This window comes from Platichthys flesus, chromosome 16, assembly GCF_949316205.1.
Source record: "Platichthys flesus chromosome 16, fPlaFle2.1, whole genome shotgun sequence".
NCBI classification, from domain to species: Eukaryota; Metazoa; Chordata; class Actinopteri; order Pleuronectiformes; family Pleuronectidae; genus Platichthys; species Platichthys flesus.
In genome coordinates this window covers 473,940-497,324 of record NC_084960.1, presented here as the reverse complement: position 1 = coordinate 497,324, position 23,385 = coordinate 473,940, and the positions used below count along the sequence as shown (strand labels likewise).

Below are 23,385 nucleotides of genomic sequence, written 5' to 3'. Positions count from 1 at the left end.
CTGCACACACGATGCTTCTTCTACTGACACGCCCATGTGGCACAGTACACACCTGATTGGCTAGGAATACTCAGGAAGCATAGCGTTAATTGGTGTGAGGGTGGAATGTGCCTTCCCGCCAGGTGTATACTTCGATTTCATTGGCTGTTATACTGCCGTCCTGTTATAGGGTCGACGCTGAAACAGGAAACAGACAAAGTGTCTGTTGCTGATGTTTCTTCAGGATAATGAGTCAGTAGTTCTGACTGATCAGGGATCACTGACCGAGGATGTGATTGTTTCACACGGCGATGGAGCGATGGATCCCACGGGAGCTAACGAAGTTAGCATAGCTTATAAAGTGTTTACGTTTGAAGACAACAGCGCAGAGTGTCTGTCAGTGTCAATACCTGAGGTCAGTCCGCATTCTGTCAACTGACGTCATAATGTGAGTGGGTGTCTGTACCTGAGGTCAGTCTACATGTCCGTCATATAATGTGAGTCTGTACCTGAGGTCCGTCCCCTGTCTCTCAGGTGCTGGACCCACAGTATGGCATGTACGTGTGGCCGTGTGCGGTGGTCCTGGCCCAGTTCCTGTGGAGCCACCGGGAGGAGCTGAAGGACCACACGGTGCTGGAGGTGAGGAACCTTTCACCGGGACGTCCCGCAGCTCCAACATGACCTCAAGCTCTTTCCTCTCTCCACAGCTCGGGGCGGGTGTGAGTCTCCCCGGCGTGCTGGCTGCGAGGTGCGGTGCGAAGGTGCTGCTGTCGGACAGCGCCAGGAATCCGCTGTGTCTGGAGAACTGCAGGCGAAGCTGTGACGCGAACCGCCTCCGTGATGTGGTGGTGTTGGGTCTCACCTGGGGGGAGGTCTCCCCGGACCTCGTGCTGCTTCCTAAACTGGACATCATCCTGGGATCAGACGTTTTCTACGAGCCTCGAGGTCGGTTCCGGTACAACAACTGAATGCAAAGTTCATCACAGCTGTAAAGGAGAATATGCAATATTTCTCACAAAACTTATCGAACACTTGAAACTTGTTTCAGATTTCGAAGATGTTCTCGTGACTGTTGCTTTTCTTCTGAGGAAAAATCCCAGAGCACAGTTCTGGACCACGTACCAGGAGAGAAGGTAAACCTGTGATGATCTGTGGGCCTGTGGGAAACAGTGCTTCTCAGAGGAAAATGAAGTGCAACCAAATGAATGAATGAATAGAAACAATAAGTAACAAAACACACATCACATCAGATTTGTGACGGAGGGCAGACGGTCTGATTTCACCACATGTCTCTGTAGTAGTTGTTATTACAGATGTGATTGTGTTTGAAGCTGGTTTCAGATCCGCTCTGTGTCACTGCCTCACTTCTACACTCCTTCTCTTGGTCCTGTCTCAGCGCTGATTGGTCGATTGAACCGTTGCTCCGCAGATGGAACATGAACTGTGTTGACATCCAGTTGGAAAGCTTTGGTGCCGATAAATCTGAGCTGGCCGGATCGACTCTGCCGGGCAGCCACAGTGTCCACATGATGATCATCACACTGAACACAAGGGATTTGGACTGAAGATGAATAAGTGTCTCCCAGAGGACTGTCCGGTGAAATAACAAGATGATCGTCTCCCAGTAGAACACAGTCACGTTTTGATTTGCAGATCCAATTTTATATGTAAAAATGTGTTTTAAAAATGAATCCTGATTAAAATGTTTTGAATCTCAACCTGTCGTATTTCATGATATTTCAAAGGTTACATATGTTATTTGCTGCCACTAGCGTCTTGGACCAGAGCAGATGCTTTGTCATTCAAACGAAACTTGCTGCCAAAACGAAAGACAAATAAAATATGATGATGCCAAATCATGCAGTCTAATATTGCATTGAGTTTAATGCACATACTTCTTAATATGTTTGACTATTTTGTTTTTGTATTTATTCTGTGTATTTCTATTCTTGGTTGAAGGATCAAAGAACCAAAATATCATCGTTAAGGTTCCTTTCGAATTTTCTACAAAAATGTGTTAAATATAAAATCTGGTGAAATAATGTCAGTGACATTACCGTTTAACCTCCAGCAGGTGGCAGGAGATTAAAAAAAAACGGAGTCTGAGGCATCCTTAAAAACACCAGTGAAGAAGAACTTCACTACCCACAATTCGTTCAAACTTCCGGTTACAACCATTCCAGTCCTAAGATGGCGGACCGGCGGCGACGGAGGAGGCGCGCGTCCCAGGACAGCGAGGACGACGACGGGTCCGGTTCGGGTTCGGACAGCGGGAGGTCGGCCTCCCCGACCACCAAGACCCGGGCGAAAGAGCCCGAGCCGGCGGAGGTCCCGGTGGTTCGACCCGAGGCCAAGAACAACGTGGAGTCTGAATGTGTGAGTAGCGGCTAACTCCAGGTGCTAGCGTTAGCTTCGCCAGCCGCTGGCTCCGTGTCCCGGGCAGCAGCCTGGACAGACGCCCCAGGCAGGAGCACTTCCTCCGGGGGTCGAGTCCTCTTGTCCCGCTGTGCACGGAGGAGTCCTCCCGTAGTCAGTAATGAAGCCGCTCGGTGTGTGTGAGCGGAAGGAGTCCGGGTCAGTAAGTTCCCAGTTGAACCGTTTCACTTCTTGAGTCCACCTCAGGGACGTGAGCCGGTTCCGGTGACAGCCGGACGAGTTGGCGCCAGTTGAATAAGTTCACACAGGAAACAGCAGCGGCCATTGCACCGGCTCCGCTGGCTCCCCGGTGACGCTCTCTGCGGTTAGACGCGGCTTGTCTCCGGGTAGTGTCCGGGCAGTCTGCCGGTCATCCAGGCCGGACAGGCCGAGCTGCCACCCGGCTGCTCGGAGCTGGGGAGGCTCCCCCGTGAGTCCAGCAGCAGGTACCGTGGACCTGGAGGAGGTCACAGCTCCTGGTTCTTATGGATCATTGTATCTCAGAGGACCTCTTGGCTTCATACTGGACAGACTGGTGAACACCAGTCACATGTTCATCTGTACTCCAGTAGACTCTGGTGTCAAAGTACTCACTCAACCTGCTAACTGCAGTACAGTATGTAGTACAGACTCTGACATGTACTCAAAGTATAGATGTTTCCCTCTGAAGGTGGCTTCTATCAAACAGACTCAGGTTTCATTAACAAGCTCAAAGATTTCCCTTAAATATAAAACCATTAACTTGAACCCAGTGAAACCAGTGAAACCCAGGAGGGGTTTGGGAGCTGCACACGCTCCAGGAGGATGAAATGAGCTGGATGAAGTTTTCTTCATTTACTCAGTGATGGAGAACGTTCACTTCCTTCCTTGATGTTGGGAAGGTGAAGCTTGATTGTGCAAAATAAAAGATACAGACAAATCCTCTCAAATGTCTTCAAGCCAAAGTAATGAGTCATTTTATTAAATGCTTAGGTCTAAAAACAGCAGAGATCACTTTTGATCCAATGTCCTAATCTCTAATAACTTTTTTCACCATCTTTTTTGCAGGAGAGTGAAGATGGAGTCGGAGAAGGTAAATATATTCATTACTATACAGCCAGAACCTGCATAACTGTAAAACTGCTGGGTCAATAAACAGAAACTAAAAGACAGCCTGTTGTTCTGGCTGAATGTAAATAAAGATGGACGACTGTTGTACACAATATGCCGTCGTGTGCTGGTGACGTCATTTGGAGACATATCGTCAGATGCTGTGAATCCTGTTTGTCCTGGTGCACTCAGCTGCTCTCTGTCTCTGCTTCTTCTTCAGCTGTCCTGTCCGACTACGAAAGTGCAGATCCTGAGGACAACGGCTCCCACTCAGAGGTAGATCACAGACCAACTAACTGACAGCAGCTCTATAGATTCAGACTGGTTTCACTCATTTCCATCACTGAACGCGTCGGTCGAGGGTTCCAGTGAATGAGCTGTCTACAGGAGGGAAATGACCCGAGAGCAGAGTGAAGCAGGGACAGTGGGACTTTATAAGAGCACAATAGTTCATATAAATGTACCAGAGTCTCTTAGACTAATTTTAATATTCACTCCCAGGTTGATGTTAAACACAGAACAGACAAAAACAAATGTTATTAATATATAAACATACACACTGAGGCGAAATCCACATACACTGAATAAATAAAGTGTCGTTGATGAAGTGCGAGTGTCTCTGGATGCATCTTTTGAAAAGTTGAACCCTGTTCTTCTGTGTGTCCGCAGGGAGTGGAGGAGGAAGAGGAGGCCGAGAGCGACGAAGAAGCCCCAGCAGCACCAGCAGCCAGCGAGTCAGAGCCTCCGGCGCCCAGCGACCCGGCACCGGGAGAGGAGGGGGAGCGGGTAGAAGACAATGAGGACGAGCAGCAGCAGCAGCAGCAGGAGGAACAGGAACAGGAGGAGGAGGAGGAGCAGCAGCAGCAGCAGCAGCAGCAGCAGGAGGAAGAGCCACAGAGGAAGGACAGGGGTGAGAGGGCGGAGGAGAGCAAAGCCGAGGAGAAGGAAAACCTCAGCGGAGAGAGACAGAGCGGCGACGGACAGGTGAGCTCACGTCTGTGTCAGGGATCACAGCATCAAACTGTCGCTTCAAACCAACAATCAGAATCTGACAATAAGAACTTCTGCTAAATATGTTGCATGTGCTGAACTGTGTGATGTCCTGCATGACTTCTGCAAATGTTCAGCATGAGTTACACCATTGGTCCTTAATTAAAAAAAATGATTCCACTGTTATGTACTTGAATAAAGATAAATGTAAACGCTTGTGTGGTGATGTTGAACTGTTGCTCTCTCGTCTTCTGTGCAGGAGTCCACAGACGACCCAGAAACGAAGGTGGGGGACACACCGGGTCAAAAGCTTGACGATGACGAGGACAGAAAAAACCCGGCGTACATCCCTAGGAAGGGTTTGTTCTTCGAGCACGATGTCAGAGGTCACGCTCAGGAGGAGGAGAGGTACAGGAAGCAGTCACCTTATTAAGATAATCATTGACAACAAGCTGGACATCGCTTCGTTTTGATAAATCTTATTATAAAAAACTAATTACCACCAGGTAATTCGTTTTCTGCTTTGTGTAGAGTGACTGTCTTCGTACGATTCAACACAAACAACCAGTTTTAGCTCCCTTGGTTTAAGTTGTGGTTTTGACGACTGTTTGTTCATTGTGTTACTGCCGCTCCACCAACTCTACTTCTGAGTGATGAGATGTTTTACTGTCAGTTTTCGGTGGAAGGTGCCTTTAACTTCATGTGTCCCATCAGACCTAAAGGTCGGAAAGGTCGGCTGTGGAAAGACGAGGGTCGCTGGGAGCACGACAAGTTCAGGGAAGAAGAACAGGCGCCCAAGAGCCGCGAGGAGCTCATCGCCATCTATGGTTATGACATCAGAAACGGCGGCGGCCCAGGAGACCGGTCGTACAGACAGCGCCGGCCAAGGTGAGAGAGAAGGTCCTGGAAACAGGTGACGATGTCCAGAGGCTTGAAGCCACTTTGACCTTCAAGAGTTAAACGTGTTGACTCTGAGCGGCGTCTTGTCTTTGCAGACAGAGTGTGTCCCCCGCCAGAGACAAGCGGTGGAGGGAGGGGGGGGGGGAGCGAGCAGTCCGATCCTGGCAAGGAGGAGGTGGAGGTCAGAACCGAGGAGTTCCTCCACCTTCATCCATCCACACCTCCACATCATCTTCCTCCCTCCCTCTCTCTGCTCAGCGCAGCAACAACCCCTCCAGAGCGCCACCCCCCCGCAGCAGACCATCGTACCAGAATCAGATGCACCTCCCACCTCAATCCCACTACAGGAATGATGAATCAAACGCACCCCAGATGCATCCCAGAGAGCGACAGGGCCCGAAAGCTCAGTCGGAGCCTGCAGGCGACAGGGGTGTGGTCAGCAGAGGAGGGCGTGGTGGTGGAGGAAGGGGCGGTCCTTACCTGGTCATTGAGAACAGTGGCAGCAGCCAACCGGGTGTTGAGGAGAAGGACCTGAGCCTCAGCTCTGTGAAGCCTGGTGCTTTTCAGTCTGCTTCACCCAGACGACAGCAGAAGGATCAACGAGCCGACCGCTCTGTGTCTGGATCGGCTGCCTCCTCCTCTGACCCCCCCCTTCAGTCCTCATCAGTGGCCAATAGGGAAGCCTCTCCGCCCACAGAGCGGCCGGTGGAGCGTAAATCTTACGCTCTGGCTCGCAGGACTCGCTCTCGTCCCACAGACCTGGGAAGCAAACAGCCGTCTGTGGACGAGACGACCGTGACCGGGAACGCCTCGTCCCCCGTCAGCGCGGGAGGGAGGAGCTGGACGGGAGACGCACCGGGTCAGACAGGAAGTGGAGGAGGAGGGGGGGGGCTGGCCGAGCTGGACGCAGACGTGGCTCGACTCAGTCTGGCTGGTCAGAGCTGGAACCAGAGTCCCACGTCCTACATCCGCTCTGAGATGAGAGGTGAGGCACTTTATTCTCACTCCTCATTTTGATTTCAAACATATGTATCTGTTAAGATGTAGTCACATGACACCAGATGTTTATCTGAGTGTAAAAGACTCCCGACGACTTGACGAGATGTTTAAGGTGAACCTGCTCCTCCAAGGCTTCCATGTTGAAGTGAGCGCTAGCAGCAGGTGCTGGTTCAGAGGTTCAGATGTTCACGACCAGGCTGAACACAACAGCCAGCGTTAACCATCCTGAACCCGGAGTCCCAGCTGATTCATGTTTGTGTCCGCAGGCCTCCCCAGCCCCCTGCACATCCCCGCGGCCCCCCCACAGTTCTCCAGCATGGAGGAGATGGGCGTCGCCACTAATCGGGCCAAACGCTACTCCTCCCAACGCCAGAGGGCCGTGCCTGAGCCGGCTCCGCCCATGCACCTGGGAGTGATGGACGGACACTACTACGAACCCAGTGAGATGAAGAAGAAGTTTATATGTTTATGTGAAGAGTTTAAAAGTTTATCAAATCAAGTGAAGGTTTTGTAGAACCTGTTGAAGACGTCTGCGTCTCTAGACCTGAGTTGTACTTTGTCCTTCTGACCAGCAGAGGTCACTGAAGAGCTGAGGTTTCTGTGTTAAGTTACTATCTCTCTCTTCCTCAGTGTCGTACCAGGGACCGATCTATGCTCATGGGGATGGCCCCACCCCCATCCCACCACAGGGCATGCTGGTGCAGCCTGAGATGCACCTCCCCCACCCTGGTCAGTGGCCTCAGTTTTCTTCACCTGTTTCAGAAGCTGATGTATTTATGAATAGATGTTTTATTTTCTATGCGTCACTCGTCTCCAGGTCTCCACCCACACCAATCAGGTGCCCCGATCGCTAACCCCGCCCTCTACGCCGGCCCACCTGTGGCTCTGTCACCCGGGCAACCGCAGCAACTCCTGCCACCTCCTTTCTACCCGCCACCGGGGGTCATGACCTTCCCGTACCCCACCATGTACCCCACCCCACAGGTAGAAGTTATCACTGTCTTTATGTAACTGTAACTGTGACTGGGCGCCCCCTGCAGCCACACAGGGGAAGTAACTCTGTTGGTTTGAGCTGAAACACAACTGAACGCTGGATATTACCCATGATCCTCTGCTTCCTCAACCAGAAGAGCTTAATAACTTCTGAGTCTTTTTATCTGATCTACAGTTGAGACAGTGAAGCTCTGAACTCATCTAGTGAATGTTATTCTTCAGGAACACGTTGAGTCGTACAGCCACGATGTGTTGATTCTACTGGGACGCACAAAACATGACAAACAGCTTCATATGTACTGTGTGTGTGTCTGTGTGTGTCTCAGGCTCAGGCCCAGGTGACCTATGGAGGTGTGACGTACTACGACACGATGCAGCAGCAGGCTCAGCCCAAGCCTTCGCCCCCCCGCCGCACGTCCCAGGCCGTCACTGTCAAGCCCCCCCCACCAGAGGTGCCCTTTGCCTCAGAGTGACCCCGCCCCTCTCCCCCCCCCCTGCCACCCGTCTCAGCCTCACTCTGAACTGAAAACCACAGGTGAGCTCGTCTTCACTGGTGTCCTGCGCTGAGACTGAGGAGGGGGGGGGGGGGGGGGGGGGTCATGGTGGTTTAACTGGTGGCGACCTCTGTTATGTCTACAGGAGCGGGATGGGGGGGGGCGGTGAGGCGGTGCGTTCCCCACCGGCATCAACGAGCGAGGGACGTATGGATGAAAACGAACTCTGCGAGGGGCTCACAGCATCAATATCCCCCCCCCCCCCCCCCCCCCCCCCCTGTTTCCGGCCCTGTGGCAGTTTGGCAGATCCACCGTGAGGGCGACACAGGTTCATTCCAGCCGATGTGTTTTTATCAACACTCAAGAAAGGAGTTCAGAGCCTGCGGCATTGAACCCGAGCGTCGGCCGAGTCCAGGTGGTACCGGCTCGGTCCGGAGTGAAGTTTACTGTCGACGAGGAACCGATCGGTCTGAGTTCATGCTGTCACGGCGTTTTCTGTGTTTGCTTCACAGTGTTAGTCAGGTTCGTTAGACAGGAAACAGGAGGTTGGCATGTTTACATGAAACACGTGAACAAGGAAGAACCAACGTGAGATTCTGTGGATCGGTTGTTTTTATAGTTTGAACTCAGCTCTTGTTCCTTTGATGTTTCCACCGCGCTCGTACACACGCTGACCTCCTGATGGGTTTATTAGAGACATGTCCTCATAGAGAATTGTCTGTGTCCAGGTTCTCTCTAGTTCTTCTTTGTCAGTAAACATCTGTGTGAAACTTCAATTGAACAGACGACAGGTTCATCGATCAATAGAACAAAGAAGCCGCAGCCTGATGATGATCAGCCGTGGTCATCATGTGACACGACGTGCCAAAGCAGAAATCCAGTTTAATTTAATGAACCCGACAGTTTGCTGCGGCCTTTCCCCCGAGCAGCCGTCCGCCCGCTCGCCTCAGACATCAGCCGCTCAGTCACTGAGAAACACAAACCCTACACCCTGACCCTACACCCTAACCCTGACCCTGACCCTGACCCTACACCCTAACCCTGCACCCTGACCCTGACCCTGACCCAACCCTGACCCTGCACCCTGACCCTGACCTGACCCTACACCCTGACCCTGCACCCTGACCCTGACCCTGACCCAACCCTGACCTAACCCTGACCTGACCCTACACCCTAACCCTACACCCTGACCTAACCGTGACCCAAACGCTGAGAGAACTCGTCTGAACGTCGTTTTGGAGAAAATTCAATTGTCGACACAAACGTTGCACAAACAATGTCTGACCGGCGCTGCTGCTGCGTGGGCGGAGCCGCTGATCGCCGCTGTAAATAGAACCTAAATGTAAATAGACGCAGATAAAATAGAGCAGCAAACATATTCTAATGATGCTAGAGCAACAGAGAGAAAACACATCGGCAGGGACTCGGAATGTTACGATGGATTTCATTTAGAGAAGTAGCGACGGCTAAAAGATGAGTGGCTTTCTCTGTGTTTGTTTTTCTTTTTGACACGACCCTGTTGGATGTTAATACTGTTATTATTTTTTATTATTACTAGTGAGTGCAGGAGTGAAGTGACTGTATTTGTTTCACATGTCTGAGAAACGTTGTTTATTTGACCTGCAGAATCTTTTCCAGTAAACTGTTCAACTCTAACGCTCTGGTCTGTTTCCCTGTCGGTTTGAGAGGCTGTAAGTTTTATTTTGAACGTCACTATTCTTTTGAACTTTGGGTTATAATTCACAAAACCATTTATAAACTTTTCTTTCTGAAATAAAGTTGAAGCTCTTTCCTCCAGACGAGGTGAGCACATGAGTGATGGACGTGTTGGGGTGAGGAGGCAGCAGCTGGTGATGGATCGTAGCATCACACAACACAGACTGTTAACACGCCACCATCTCCTTCAATATTATATATACATATATATAAATACATTAAGCTAAAGTGCAATGCAAGTGCAGCAGTGTTCATGAAGTCAAATATATTATAACCAAACTGATCAGAATCACTTGAACAAACATCAGTGAGATAAGAACTGAAATGACAGAAACATCTTTACAAACATATTTAACATCTTTGATAATTTGTTATGTCCATGTCCCATCTGCTAACATGGAGGAGGAGGGTTATGACCTATACTGCAGCCAGTCACCAGGGGGCAGTGTCAGTCTGGTTCAGCTCATTTGTTCATGGTGTGTTGATCGACTGTTCTGATTGGATGTTCCTTAGTGGTTTTTTTTTATGAATCTACTTCCTGTGTTGAGCTGCTGTTTAAAGACGTGTTTGACCTTTGACCTGAGCTGACCCGACAGTTCACTGTGATGAAGAGGATGAAGATGTGTAGTATGTGTTGAACGTTGTCGTCCACTCAGAGGATCAATAAAGATTATAACTGATGATCAACATGTTGTCATCTTTTTCTTCTTGTCCTGCCCCCCCCCCCCCTGTCTTTGTTATGTTCACACACACACTTCTCTAATAGAATATGTATGACCTGTAGGGGGTGGAGCTCTTATGTAAACTGATTGACAGGCTGCCGAGCCAATCAGCTCATTTCCACTCCTTCACCCTCATGAGGTCACAGATCCAGAGTCTGCTCAATGTTCAACTCTTCACCATCTCTCTCTTTCCTATATAACAACATCAAAATAGATCAATAACTATGATTAATATATTCCATTATGTAAATACACAATATTTATTGCATTTTCAAATAGACTCGTTTCTTATTTACTCTGACGTCATCATCTTCCCCCTTAGAAAATTAAATCTGAATAAAGCACTGGTGCCGCGGAGAGAGACAACAGATGTGTGTAAGGCAGAGACCAAACTGTACAAACTGCAGAGCAAGTTCCCAACAGCGCCTCCTGTGGCCACGTCGTGCTTCTCCCACTGGCCACCAGCACCAAGGTCCAACTGGGGATTCTGAACAGAGTGGAGATTTAACACGGACTTCCCTGGAAGAGGAAATCCACAGAAAGTGATAACTGATCCCTGATCAGCTCCTCCACAACTCTGCAGCTAAATATCATCAAGACAAGGTCCAGAAGAGCAAAGAACAATTCAGCCTCGGACCCAGAGAGAGACGCTGGCTACGTGAACGACAGCTGGTCGCACACATCAGCTTCTGTTGAGCGTGTTGGTTTATCCTAAATATGAGAAGAGCCGGACTGATCCAATTCAAGGATTTATTGAGATGCAATGAAAGTTGAACAACATGATCATGGACAATTATCACAGCCTAGGCTAAATCAGTTAGCAATATGTAGTTAATAATGGCCCCGAACAAAAGGGGTTTGATATAGTTATAACGGTAGATTTAATATGATTGGTTATGAAAGATTGAAGGGGAGTTACCGCAAATCAATTTGGTTCTCCCTTATTGGTCCACAGCTGTAGTCCCCGCCTCTTGTCAAGGAATCCAGGAAGTGACAAGGAGCCGCTCTCTGTGACGCTTCTACTACTCTGATAGTTGCTAAGCAAAATGTTCCCTTCATGAAAGGCCTTGACACAGATGATGCCATGTAGGCCATTGGAGAAAGGAATATGATGTTCCTGCTATATTCAAACAATGTCCTGTTGATGTAAACATTAGGATCCTTGAAACCAAAACAACGAGACAAAACAATGTCAACAAAGTCCCTCTGTCCGACCTCCAGAACTTATCAGACAGCTTCATGAAATATATGTGATGTGAATGAATTTAAGGGAATAATGGTTTAATACCAAAAGTTAGAATTCAGAATAATTATAAGATTCATTATTAACACAATGCAGCAAGGGTTATTTAAAAATCATTTGTATAAAGGCCTTATATCTGGTCCAACCTGCTCAAGGCCCCCCCTCCTGCCTTTATTGCAATAGTACAGTCATACCCACACAACAGCTTTAATATTGAATTCCTAACAGTCCCTCCTGTTTCACATCAATGTGAACGGGATCCTGATGTGTCACGTGCACGAATGAGCCTCGTGCACAGTGTCTCAGTGAAGATGAAATAAAAACGTCCCCAGATGAAGGAGAGATGAGGAAGAAGAGAAGCAGGAAACCGACCCGATCTGAACGTGACAGTGAACCAGCAGCGAGGCTGAATGTTCCCGTGATTCATCTCGTCCACGATCCAGAAGAAATGATCTTTCTATAGAAAACCAGTGTGGAGACATTCCTCTCTCTGCAGCTCACCTGACTTCACCTGCTTTTGTCCCTGACACGAGAGGATCTACACGCAGCCTCACGTGCACAGCTGGAATGACTAAGACACCCCCCCCCCCCGAAAAAATAAAATAAAAATAAAAAGCATCAATCAGCCCCTCATCAGTTCTGCTTCAACACCTCAGTGGGATTCATCCATTCGTAGCGTTGATTCTTTCTTTCTCTCCCTCGCAAATTAATTCTGACACCAGAAAAACAATTAAATAAACAAAACAAAAGATGTTATTCAGAGTTATGAAAATCAACATTGTCATGAATATGCATTTCTAAAAAGGTAGAATGCACAGAGCACACACACACACACACACACACAGAGAGTCATGTGATTTCTAGTACCTGCAGAGGGGGAGGAGCCTCCAGTGAAAGTGAAAGTGTTCAGACTCGTTCTAACTTCAGGGAGCAGACGGAGGAGACGTGAAGTCTGAGGCTGGTGAGTGTTCAGCTACATTTATATTATTCATTCATATTATTTCACAGTTTCACTTTTTATCTTCATCTGTTCATCAAGTGTTTAATAACACAACGTGTTTTCACAATCATACGTTACAGTAACCTGAGCGTGTGTGTGTGTGTGTGTCCTTGCTGGGAAGTTTTGGGTGCGGTTCTTAAACTTGTTTGTCCTGATTCCTGTGAGCTCAGGAAAACAGGAAGTGATGCAATTCGCTTACCTGAGCAAGAGAGAGAGAGAGAGAGAGAGAGAGAGAGACTATGAAGCCCTGCATCTACTTATTGATTCAGTCGACAGAAACGCGCAGTGCTTTTATTTTGAAATGGGTAGGCTAAAGGAAGTATTATTATTTGTGTTTGTGAAGTGTTCAACAGATAAACATTGAAACTGGTGAGAAAGATCATTTCACTGTGTTCTGCTGTAAACTGAGCACAGAACTAGAGGAAATAGACCAGACCTTGAATATCTAGAAGAGCAGCGTGGCCTGAACCACAACTGAGCCGCAGCCGGTGCAACATGGACGAGGACACTTCAGAGCAAGTTGGACCCTCAACCACAAAGTAAGAGACCTGCTGCAAACATGTGAACCTCCAACTGAATCCTCAGAGAATGAACCAGTGAATGATGAGTTCTGAATAAAAACATGTTTGTGTTTGCAGAGGTCAGGACCACAGACTGAGAGCAGAGTCTCCAGGGTCCAGCTGTCTGTCTCTGAAGAGTGACTGGTCCATGGATCCTCCTCCAGTCTTCAGTAAAGAACCTGGACCCTCACACACAAAGTAAGAGACCTGCTACAAACATGTGAACCTCCAACTGAATCCTCAGAGAATGAACCAGTGAATGATGTGTTCTGAATAAAAACATGTTTGTGTTTGCAGAGGTCAGGACCACAGACTGAGAGCAGAGTCTCCAGGGTCCAGCTGTCTGTCTCTGAAGAGTGACATGTCCATGGATCCTCCTCCAGTCTTCAGTAAAGAACCTGGACCCTCACCCACAGAGTAAGAGACTGTTTCTACTGGGACCTGCTCTGAAGAGGATCTAGTTTCCTCTAGTGTGGCCCCTGCATTAGGACACAGCTTCATTGAAGTTGGTGACTAATCTCTCAGAATCACTCAAAGAGCTCAGACCTCCACCAAGAACCAACAGGCTCCTTATGAAACCACTTTGAAATCCACTAGAGACTCATTTGGATTTGGATCTGCACCAAATTCCACACACTGGTAAACATCAGTCCTCTGAACATGTCTGTGAAAGAGGAACCCCCCCCCCCCCCCCCCCCCCTCGATCAGGTTCACAGACCACAACCTTCCACCAAGTTTACTGGTAATCTGTTGTTTTTTATAATCCCACTAACAAACCAACCAACACAAACATACTGGGTGAACAGTAGTGATGACAACCTGTGACTGAGACATGTGAGTTATCAGGACATGTCTTCACAGGGAGAGGAAGAGGAGTCATGTTTCTGAGGAGGAGCAGTCGTCCTGCTGTGCTTCGTGTCAGGACGTCCTGAAGGATCCAGTCTCCACCAGCTGTGGACACTGGTTCTGCAGACAGTGCATCACCTCATACTGGGACCAGTCTGGTTCTTCAGGAGACTCCTCCTGTCCCCAGTGTGGACAAAGATCCAGAACAGGAGCTGGAGGTCAGACAGCCGGTCAGAGCAGCACTGTACATGTGTCTGCTGATGTCTTCACTTCTGACAACAGCACATGTGGTTTTATTTTGTTCCTTCATACAGCATCAACATTTAACATCGTTAGAAAAGCACAAAGTTAAAAAGCTTTTATTTTCTGTAGTTTTTCTGTATCTGATGAAAACAATCAGCAGATTCTCAGATTCTCTGTCTCTCACGTTGTTTCTTGTCTTTCAGCAGATCGTGGTCTGCAGGAGGTTTTAGATGAACATAAGCTCAGTGTGAGGAGGAGTTGTGAACATGTGACTGAAGGAAGTGATGAAACAGGAAGTAGAACCCTCCTCAACAGGATCTACACTGAGCTCCACATCACAGAGGGACAGAGTGAAGAGGTTAATACTCAACATGAGGTGAGGCAGCTTGAGACGGCTTCCAAGATGAAGATCCTCCAGGACACTCCCATCAAGGTCCACGACATCTTCAAAGCCTCCACTGACCAGCAGAGCAGCATCAGAGTCGTCCTGACCAACGGAGTCGCTGGCGTTGGAAAAACCTTCTCGGTGCTGAAGTTCACTCTGGACTGGGCAGAGGGTTTAGAGAACCAGGATGTGGGTCTGCTGGCTGTGCTTTCGTTCAGGGAGCTGAACCTGGTGAAGGACCAGCAGCACAGTCTTCTCACGCTGCTCCATGTTTTCCATCCAGCGTTACAGAAGCTCACGGCAGAGACGCTCGCTGTCTGTAAACCTTTGTTCATCTTTGACGGCCTGGATGAAAGCAGACCTTCTCTGGACTTCAACCACAGGGAGCTTGTGTCTGAGGTCACACAGAGGTCATCAGTCAACGTGCTGCTGACAAACCTCATCCGGGGGAATCTGCTTCCCTCGGCTCTCGTCTGGATAACCTCCAGACCTGCGGCGGCCAATCAGATCCCTCCTGCATGTGTTGACAGGGTCACAGAAGTACGAGGCTTCACTGAGGCCCAGAAGGAGGAGTACTTCAGGAGGAGGTTCAGTGATGAAGAGCTGTGCAGCAGAATCATCTCACACATCAAGACGTCCAGGAGCCTCCACATCATGTGTCAAATCCCAGTCTTCTGCTGGATCAGTGCTACAGTTCTGGAGCACATGTTGACCACAGACCAGAGAGGAGAGCTGCCCAAGACCCTGACTGACCTGTACTCACACTTCCTGCTGGTTCAGACAAAGAGGAAGAACAACAAGTACGGTGAGGGACATGAGACGACTCCACAGAGGCTGATGGAGGCTGACAGGGACGTTCTCCTGAAGCTGGGGAGGCTGGCACTTAAACATCTGGAGGAAGGAAACATGATGTTCTACCAAGAAGACCTGGAGCGGTGTGGTCTTAATGTCACAGAGGCCTCAGTGTACTCAGGAGTTTGTACTGAGATCTTCAGAAGAGAGTGTGTGATCTTCCAGAAATCAGTCTACTGCTTTGTTCATCTGAGCATTCAGGAGTTTCTGGCTGCAGTCTACATGTTCCACTGTTACACACACACAGAAGAACTCAACAACTTCTTGGGAACATATGGGGACACAGACAGAACCTTCTCCCTGGATGACCTCCTGTGGAGAACCATGGAGAAATCCCTCACCAGTACAAATGGTCATCTGGACCTGTTTGTTCGCTTCCTTCACGGCCTCAGTCTGGAGTCCAACCAGAGAGTCTTAGGAGGCCTGCTGGATCGGACAAGGAACAATCCAGAGATCATCCAGAGAGTCATCAACAACCTGAAGGAGATGCAGAGTGATGACATTTCTCCTGACAGAAGCATCAACATCTTCCACTGTCTGACTGAGATGAACGACCACTCAGTTCATCAGCAGATGAAACAGTTCCTGACGTCAGAGAACAGATCAGAGGAGAAACTCTCTGAGATCCACTGCTCAGCTCTGGCCTACATGCTGCAGATGTCAGAGGAGGTTCTGGATGAGTTGGACCTGAGGAAGTTCAACACATCAAAGCAGGGTCGATGGAGACTGATCCCAGCTGTGAGGAACTGCAGGAAGGCTCTGTGAGTCCAGACATGATCAATAACGTGTGTGTGTGTGTGTGTGTGTGTGTGTGTGTGTGTGTGTGTGTGTGTGTGTGTGTGTGTGTGTGTGTGTGTGTGTGTGTGTGTGTGTGTGTGTGTGTGTGTGTGTGTGTGTGTGTGTGTGTGTGTGATAAAGTGATAAAGTTATTATTATGTACATATACATTGTTCTCATCTGTGCTTAGTTTGTAAATCACAAGGTCCCGGAACACATACAGAAAACGGTGCTGAAAAAAACATGCAAATGCCCACTGACAATGCTGTGGGACTTACAAGCCTTAATTTCAAATAATATCCATGGTATACATTTTATGACAATAATTTACAATAATTTTAGACTATACTGCACAGCACAGGCAAATGCCCACATCAACACAGGTGGGACTTACAGTCACTTACATCAGATCTATGTAAAGTTAGATCTTTACATAGATCTAACTTGTAAAACATACAAAATACAATTTCAAAGCTTACAATAAATCACATAAATCTTCCATTATTATTATTTAAAGATTGGCACGGCGGCCTATTAATAGACGGTATGCTCACCATATTTAGTTGTCCAAAACCCCCCACATCACGACCATGTCCGGATTCTCCTCCTCCCTGTTTCGGGTTTTACTGCGTGTGTCTGTGTTAGTTCTGTGACCTTTGGCCACCCACGACCTCACGTACGGGACTGGATTGAATTTAGCCAGGGGGGGTCCAACAAGATTTAGGAAGAGTAAAGATGATATGGTGGATGTGAGCAGAGAGGTACGGTTGGGACTGCAAATTAAGTTCATTTGCGAAAGTCCGCGCTCACATTCAGCACACAATAGAAATGCTGTTGACAGCAACAAGTAACTCCATCAGTTCATCGGGATGTCTTCTCCATCCGAGTCTCTGTGTTTTCTGTAGGCCCGTATGACTGCGCGCGGGTTGGCAATGTTAAAGCGCTGACACAGCGACTCAACCTCAGTCTCTCCGTACAGTGCACCTGTGTCCTCGGGCCAGTACTCTGCGTAAAGCACCTTCAGCTCCTCCATTAACTTGTTATATCGTTTGATCAGGCAGCCGGCCTCTTGACAGAACATATGTTCCTCCAAGTTCTTAGCCACAGTTAGGAGAAACTGCTTCGGGCCCACACTGCCTTCACGATCGACGTATTGGCCACTTGTAAGAAATCGTGAGAAATTGGATACTGTATATATCTATAAATATGATCAAACAGCACAGTGGGAGGAGACGATCACTGAATCACTGACGGTTCCTTGAAACTGAAGAAGCAGGAAATATAGTTTCTTCTTCTTTGTGGTCAAACCAGAGTTCCCACTCTGCGTTTGTCCTCCACCACCAACCAGTGCAGTGTCCGTCCCTCCAGGTTCCTGACATGTTGACTTCACAACAACATGAGGTCACTGTGACCTTTGAACTTGAAGACAGACTTGAGATATCATGTTCAAGAGGCCATGAACATGTTCTGTGACTTTGACCTTTGACCTCTGACCACCTGAATCTAATGAGTTCCTCTGTTAGTCTGAATGAACGCTTGAACCAAATCTGAAAGGATTCTCTTGAGGAGTTTTTAGCAAAGAGGGGATTTACCAGGGTGAGGGTCACATGATCACGTTTTGTATGAATGTTGTGTTTTCTGATTTAATTCTCACAGATTTGATATTTTCTTTAATTACAGACTCTGGGGTTGTGGACTCTCAGAGACTCACTGTGAAGTCGTGGCCTCAGCTCTGAAGTCAGACCCCTCACATCTGAGAGAACTGGATCTGAGTGGAAACTGGCTGCAGCATTCATATGTGAAGCTGCTGTGTTCTGGACTGGAGAGTCCAAACTGTCGACTGGAGACTCTGAGGTCCTTAAATCCTTCTTCACTTTTCAGACTTTCTTTCTTATTGGGTCATTATTTATTTAAATTGTCTCAGTTCTGCTCTGCTCACTGTCCCTCAGTCATCTGTCACTCACCCAGCCTGTCAGTCACGTCCACCTCATCAACTCCATTCACCTGCACTCACCTGCTCCTGATCACTAAGAAAGTGTCAGTAAATAACATGTGGACTGAGGCCGAGCACTCGTCCTCCTCAGGTTTTCAAAATAAGACACATTCTTATTGAAACACGTTGGACAGTTGATAAGTATAGAAACAAACAGGAAGTGACTGTCAGGAGCCATCCCTTCTTTAAACAGTGTTTAATTACACAAACCTGCTCAGTGACCAACACACAGAGAAGAAGCTGATGAATGAAACAATGGTCCAACATGTCTGATCTGATATTTATCTTCAGGTCACAGACTGGACTGAGGTCAGCAGCATGTTGAGAGTCTGTGTTGACATGATGACGATCCACAACAACAGGAGGACACATTCTAATATTCATATTTCTTTATCTAGGTTGAGGGGCTGCAGTCTGTCAGAGATCAGCTGTTCTTCTCTGGCTTCAGCTCTGAGGTCAAACCCCTCTCATCTGAGAGAACTGGATCTGTATGAAAACAGAGACCTGAAGGACTCAGGAGTGAAGGAGCTGTGTGGTTTTCTACAGAGTCCAACCTGTCGACTGGAGACTCTGACGTCAGTTCACTGACTGACTTTTGTATATCTCATATCTATAAAACAACATTTATACACAATTTATCTCATTTAATTCTAATTTAATATAATTCCTCTTCATACATAACTTTAATCCATTCATTAATTAATCTGTGACATTTTAAATATTCAGCTACTTGTTAGAACACTGAGTTTAGTTCTGGATTTCCTAAACTGATCTGCAGGACAGAGACCAGGTCCAAATAATCTATTTGTACTGAATCAGGACTCGTTTTTAGTCCAACATGTCTGATTTCATATTTATCTTCCATGTTATGAGTCTGTGTTCACATGAATATGTGTCTGTTATTTTCACACATGAACTCAGTTTAATTCAAAGTTTTATTCTTTATCCAGGTTGAGGCTCTGCAGTCTGTCAGAGATCAGCTGTTCTTCTCTGGCTTCAGCTCTGAGGTCAAACCCCTCTCATCTGAGAGAACTGGATCTGAGTAGAAACCTCCTGAAGTACTCAGGAGTGAAGGAGCTGATTGATCTACAGAAGAGTCCAACCTGTCGACTGGAGACTCTGAGGTCAGTAGATGGTTGGAGTCAGTCCACGCTGCTTTCATCAGTATGTTACTAAACACAGTCAGTATCACAGATCCAGGGTCTGTGCTACCAAGCAGGATTTGTGGTTATCAGGTTAACTTCAGGTTTAGTTTTTTCAGTTCTACGAAGCTCGTCCACTTCTTAACCAGGTCAATCACCATGGTAACTTCTGATGACAGCTAACCTGCTCCAGGTTAAGTTGGAGATCAACCTGTATAGAAGCTCCGCCCACTGACCACAGTGACTCTACACTGTGGGTGGTGCACACTCTCCTTAAAGGGACGGATAAGGGAAGTTTAAATCAACGTCTGGTTGGTTCAGTTGATCTCTAACTCACCCAGAACATCTCAATGTCTCCAGACTCATCCTGTCCCCAAAACACCAGATGACCTCAGCTTACTGGAGACAGGTCCATGTGTGTGTCCTCAGAGACAGTGAGACAGTGTGTGTCCTCAGAGACAGTGTGTGTCCTCAGAGACAGTGAGACAGTGTGTGTCCTCAGAGACAGTGAGACAGTGTGTGTCCTCAGAGACAGTGTGTGTCTTCTTGTCTTCCACTCGTCTTGTTAGTAAACAACAGATTCAGATCTCGTGGTCTCGAGTTATTTATCTCGTTCACACGTTATGTCGTGGTCACGTAATATATTTTGACCAGATGCCACCAGGGGGCGCTGTAACTTACACAAGCTGGACCACAGCTGACAGCCTCACACGAGGGACAGAGACGGTGTCGTCTTCATCTGATCTGAGACAGTTTGTCCTCTCACTTCATCAGTGAAGAACTGATCAGGTGGATCTTTGTCACAGCTCTGAGATCAGTGGGACTGAAGCCTCTCCTCACCACATGGTAACCAGGAGCTCTTTATACAGAGCAGAACCTCTGCTGAGGTCCATCTGTCTCCTCTGGTCCCAGTTTGTCAGAAGCAGATGTTCATCAACACACAGTGAAACATGGCTTCACCTGTAACAGCAGTAAATCCACCTCTCAGGTGTCCACTCTGCACTTTGACATGCAGAGGACACACACTGAGCTCTTAGCGTGTTCATTCCAACACGTGAACATGAAGCAGAGAGGAAGCTGCTCCACCTCTGAACAGGACTGAAGTCCCTGCTGCTCTTTCTACTGGATGAGCTGCATCACTGACTCACAGCTGATGAAGTGAGTCTCTGTGACACTGATGTCTTCTTCTCTCAACAGGTGGGGGAGGTGGTCTTAGTGGAGCTGAGTGTGAAGAGGACAGTGTGTGTGGACGGAGGCTGAGCTGTGTCCTGAGGATCCAGAGGCTGAAGCAGCAGCAGCTTGTGTGTAGTCTCCAATCTACACAACCCCTAATCTGCATGTGTTTGTGAGATGAAGCCGGAGCACCTGGAGAAAACACGGGGAGAACATGCAGACTCCACACAGGAAGACCCCATCTGAACCGGATTCAAACCAGCAACCTCCCTCCCCCATTTGTGTTTATTCACATGAAGAATGTGTTTATTGAAATGACACAACACAAGCAGAATATATAAACCCTCTATAAAGAGTCACATACAGTGTGTTTAAGTTTGTCTTTGTTATTGTCCACCTTTGTCCCTCAGTGTGTCTCCATGTGTGTAGAACCACATTCTGTGAAGATGTTTGTTTATGATCTCAAAGTTCTAAAGAAGGAAGGCTGCCGTGTCTTGAGCTCTCCCACAGCTCTGCTCTTTTTTCTATCTTGTTGTTATTTATTCTTCTTTATTTTGCATTGTGCACTCCGACAAAGCGAGGCCTATCATCATATACGATAGAGAACAGCTTTGTCACCAGTGATGACCTGGACCCACCACACAGACTCCATCAGGAGGACGGCCAGGCAGCGGCTCCTCTTCCTCCGCAGGCTGTGGAGGCTCCACATGGACTCCAGGATTCAGGTGCACCACAGAGAGCATCCTGACCGGCTGCTTCACCGCCCTGAACCGTGAGGCTCCACAGAGGGTTAGGGTCACATCACCAGGATGGAGCTCCATCCATAGAGGACCTCTACACCCGGCGGTGCAGGAAGAGGACCATCCAGATCATTAAAGACCTCCATCACCCAGACAGGAACTGTTCTCCTGCTGCCGTCTGGCCGACAGTACCTCAGCATCCGGGCCGGCAGCACCAGCTCAGAGACAGTTTCATCCCCCAGATAAAATAGAGCAGCAAACATATTCTAATGATGCTAGAGCAACAGAGAGAAAACACATCGGCAGGGACTCGGAATGTTACGATGGATTTCATTTAGAGAAGTAGCGACGGCTAAAAGATGAGTGGCTTTCTCTGTGTTTGTTTTTCTTTTTGACACGACCCTGTTGGATGTTAATACTGTTATTATTTTTTATTATTACTAGTGAGTGCAGGAGTGAAGTGACTGTATTTGTTTCACATGTCTGAGGAAACGTTGTTTATTTGACCTGCAGAATCTTTTCAGTAAACTGTTCAACTCTAACGCTCTGGTCTGTTTCCCTGTCGGTTTGAGAGGCTGTAAGTTTTATTTTGAACATCTCTATTCTTTTGAACTTTGGGTTATAATTCACAAAACCATTTATAAACTTTTCTTTCTGAAATAAAGTTGAAGCTCTTTCCTCCAGACGAGGTGAGCACATGAGTGATGGACTTTTCTTTCTGGTTCAGCTCATTTGTTAATGGTGGGTTGATCGACTGTTCTGATTGGATGTTCCTTAGTGGTTATTTTTTATGAATCTACTTCCTGTGTTGAGCGGGAGCTGCTGTTTAAATATGTGTTTGACCTTTGACCTGAGCTGACCCGACAGTTCAATGTGATGAAGAGGATGAAGATGTGTAGTATGTGTTGAACGTTGTCGTCCACTCAGAGGATCAATAAAGATTATAACTGATGATCAACTTGTTTTCATCTTTCTTCTTTTCCTGCCCCCCCCCTGTCTTTGTTATCTCTCTCTCTCTCTCTCTCTCTCTCTCTCTCTCTCTCTCTCTCTCTCTCACACACACACCTGCTTCTCTAATAGAATATGTATGACCTGGAGGGGGTGGAGCACTTATGTAAACTGATTGACAGGCTGCAGCAGCCAATCAGCTCAGAGAATGAACACAGGTTTAAAACGATCATTCCTCTTTTTTCTCTTCTTTATTGAACACTGTCACTTGACAGCACCATGTGTCCTCCAGGGGGAGCAGTCCTGTTTAAGGGGAGAAGATGGGTAGTGTGTGTCTGTGTGTGTTTGCTTCGCGGACCTGTTCAGGTTACAACACTCACATAATGACCAACACATCACCGTGGGGTCATGTGTCTCTGGAGGATCAACAGTCAGCAGATGGTCACATGTTGACAGATAAACAGTTTTACTGCTACACACGATGATCAGTGACTCCATCACCAAGAAAAAACACACAAACCACATTCTAACGTCTTCACAAAACCAACTAACATCTGAAAACATCACGTCTCAAAATGTTCTCCCTCCACAAATGATTCACCTTTTGGTCTAAACTTTGTATAAATGTCCTGTTGTTGTGTTTGTTCTGGATCTTGGGTTAGGGTTAGGATTAAAAAAAATGTGAAAAAATGTCCTGTATGTGCAAATATACATGGCAATAAAAACAATTCTGATTCTGATCCTGAAATGTATTGATCTGTTTGTGTCAGTATTGATCACATGACCTCACCTGCTGACTCAGTGTATGCTTTACAAGATAACTAAATTATCGTCAGCAGAGAAACATCTATATTTGCATATATATATATATATATTTATATATATACACTATGTGTGTGTTTATGATCATGAAAGTATATCTTTTTTTGTCGCCGGGGATTTTTCTTCACTGGAAGTAAACGTGCACACGCATGCGCACTTCCCGGTCTGTCAAGATCGCACAACTGCAGCAGATCAGCATGGGGGTGGTGGTGGTGGGGGGGGGGGGGGGGGGGGCGTTACGAATCATTTCACTAATTTAACAGGGGGGGGCCTCCGCAGTGTCCCCCCTTCTGCTCCTCTCTCCTCCCCCCTCTGTTACTCAGAAGTCCCACCGTCCGCGAACGCACCGCGCCAGGCGGGCTTT

The 23,385-nt window shown here is 47.6% G+C and overlaps 3 protein-coding genes across 9 annotated transcripts; all 3 read left to right on the top strand.

Annotated features, from left to right (window-relative positions):
* Positions 1-14: 14 nt before the first annotated feature.
* Positions 15-1,697, top strand: LOC133971057 (histone-arginine methyltransferase METTL23-like). 3 transcript variants are annotated; one of them, XM_062408242.1, is made up of 5 exons: positions 15-394; positions 514-618; positions 687-924; positions 1,028-1,112; positions 1,409-1,697. In XM_062408242.1, the coding sequence occupies exons 1-5, from the start codon at positions 212-214 to the stop codon at positions 1,542-1,544; spliced, it is 747 nt and encodes a 248-aa protein (XP_062264226.1). In that variant the 5' UTR covers positions 15-211; the 3' UTR covers positions 1,545-1,697. The 3 variants fall into 3 exon arrangements, with proteins under 3 accessions (XP_062264226.1, XP_062264225.1, XP_062264227.1); XM_062408241.1 differs by having other exon boundaries at positions 1,376-1,697; XM_062408243.1 differs by having other exon boundaries at positions 15-427; positions 1,376-1,697.
* A 444-nt stretch (positions 1,698-2,141) lies between these two features.
* Positions 2,142-10,262, top strand: casc3 (casc3 exon junction complex subunit). Of its 2 annotated transcripts, XR_009924347.1 has the most exons (12): positions 2,142-2,355; positions 3,442-3,466; positions 3,704-3,759; positions 4,153-4,467; positions 4,733-4,881; positions 5,188-5,361; positions 5,469-6,358; positions 6,639-6,812; positions 7,003-7,101; positions 7,190-7,356; positions 7,692-7,900; positions 8,005-10,262. XR_009924347.1 is itself a non-coding variant. In XM_062408221.1 (11 exons), exons 1-11 carry the CDS (start codon positions 2,170-2,172, stop codon positions 7,836-7,838), a joined length of 2,382 nt encoding a protein of 793 aa, XP_062264205.1. In that variant the 5' UTR covers positions 2,142-2,169; the 3' UTR covers positions 7,839-7,955. The 2 variants fall into 2 exon arrangements, 1 of the variants encoding a protein (XP_062264205.1); XM_062408221.1 differs by lacking the exon at positions 8,005-10,262 and having other exon boundaries at positions 7,692-7,955.
* Positions 10,263-12,414: 2,152 nt separating this feature from the next.
* On the top strand, positions 12,415-22,209 carry LOC133971038 (NACHT, LRR and PYD domains-containing protein 12-like). 4 transcript variants are annotated; one of them, XM_062408215.1, is made up of 10 exons: positions 12,415-12,845; positions 12,955-13,079; positions 13,179-13,298; positions 13,398-13,517; positions 13,962-14,164; positions 14,396-16,187; positions 17,884-18,057; positions 18,595-18,771; positions 19,147-19,320; positions 20,536-22,209. In XM_062408215.1, exons 2-10 carry the CDS (start codon positions 13,036-13,038, stop codon positions 20,552-20,554), a joined length of 2,823 nt encoding a protein of 940 aa, XP_062264199.1. In that variant the 5' UTR covers positions 12,415-12,845; positions 12,955-13,035; the 3' UTR covers positions 20,555-22,209. The 4 variants fall into 4 exon arrangements, with proteins under 4 accessions (XP_062264199.1, XP_062264202.1, XP_062264200.1 ...); XM_062408216.1 differs by having other exon boundaries at positions 12,420-12,501; positions 12,894-13,079; XM_062408217.1 differs by having other exon boundaries at positions 12,426-12,501.
* Positions 22,210-23,385: the final 1,176 nt, after the last annotated feature.

Bases quoted from the DNA above. Each gene is read 5' to 3' on its own strand.
- LOC133971057 (XM_062408241.1), top strand. From the start codon at position 212: ATGTTTCTTCAGGATAATGAGTCAGTAGTTCTGACTGATCAGGGATCA. The intron at 925-1,027 runs GTCGGTTCCGGT...AACTTGTTTCAG, and splicing joins CGTTTTCTACGAGCCTCGAG to ATTTCGAAGATGTTCTCGTG. The intron at 1,113-1,375 runs GTAAACCTGTGA...GTCCTGTCTCAG, and splicing joins ACCACGTACCAGGAGAGAAG to CGCTGATTGGTCGATTGAAC.
- casc3 (XM_062408221.1), top strand. From the start codon at position 2,170: ATGGCGGACCGGCGGCGACGGAGGAGGCGCGCGTCCCAGGACAGCGAG. The intron at 6,813-7,002 runs GTGAGATGAAGA...TCTCTTCCTCAG, and splicing joins CGGACACTACTACGAACCCA to TGTCGTACCAGGGACCGATC. The intron at 7,102-7,189 runs GTCAGTGGCCTC...ACTCGTCTCCAG, and splicing joins GATGCACCTCCCCCACCCTG to GTCTCCACCCACACCAATCA.
- LOC133971038 (XM_062408215.1), top strand. From the start codon at position 13,036: ATGGACGAGGACACTTCAGAGCAAGTTGGACCCTCAACCACAAA. The intron at 13,080-13,178 runs GTAAGAGACCTG...TTGTGTTTGCAG, and splicing joins GTTGGACCCTCAACCACAAA to AGGTCAGGACCACAGACTGA. The intron at 18,772-19,146 runs GTCAGTTCACTG...TTCTTTATCCAG, and splicing joins TGTCGACTGGAGACTCTGAC to GTTGAGGCTCTGCAGTCTGT.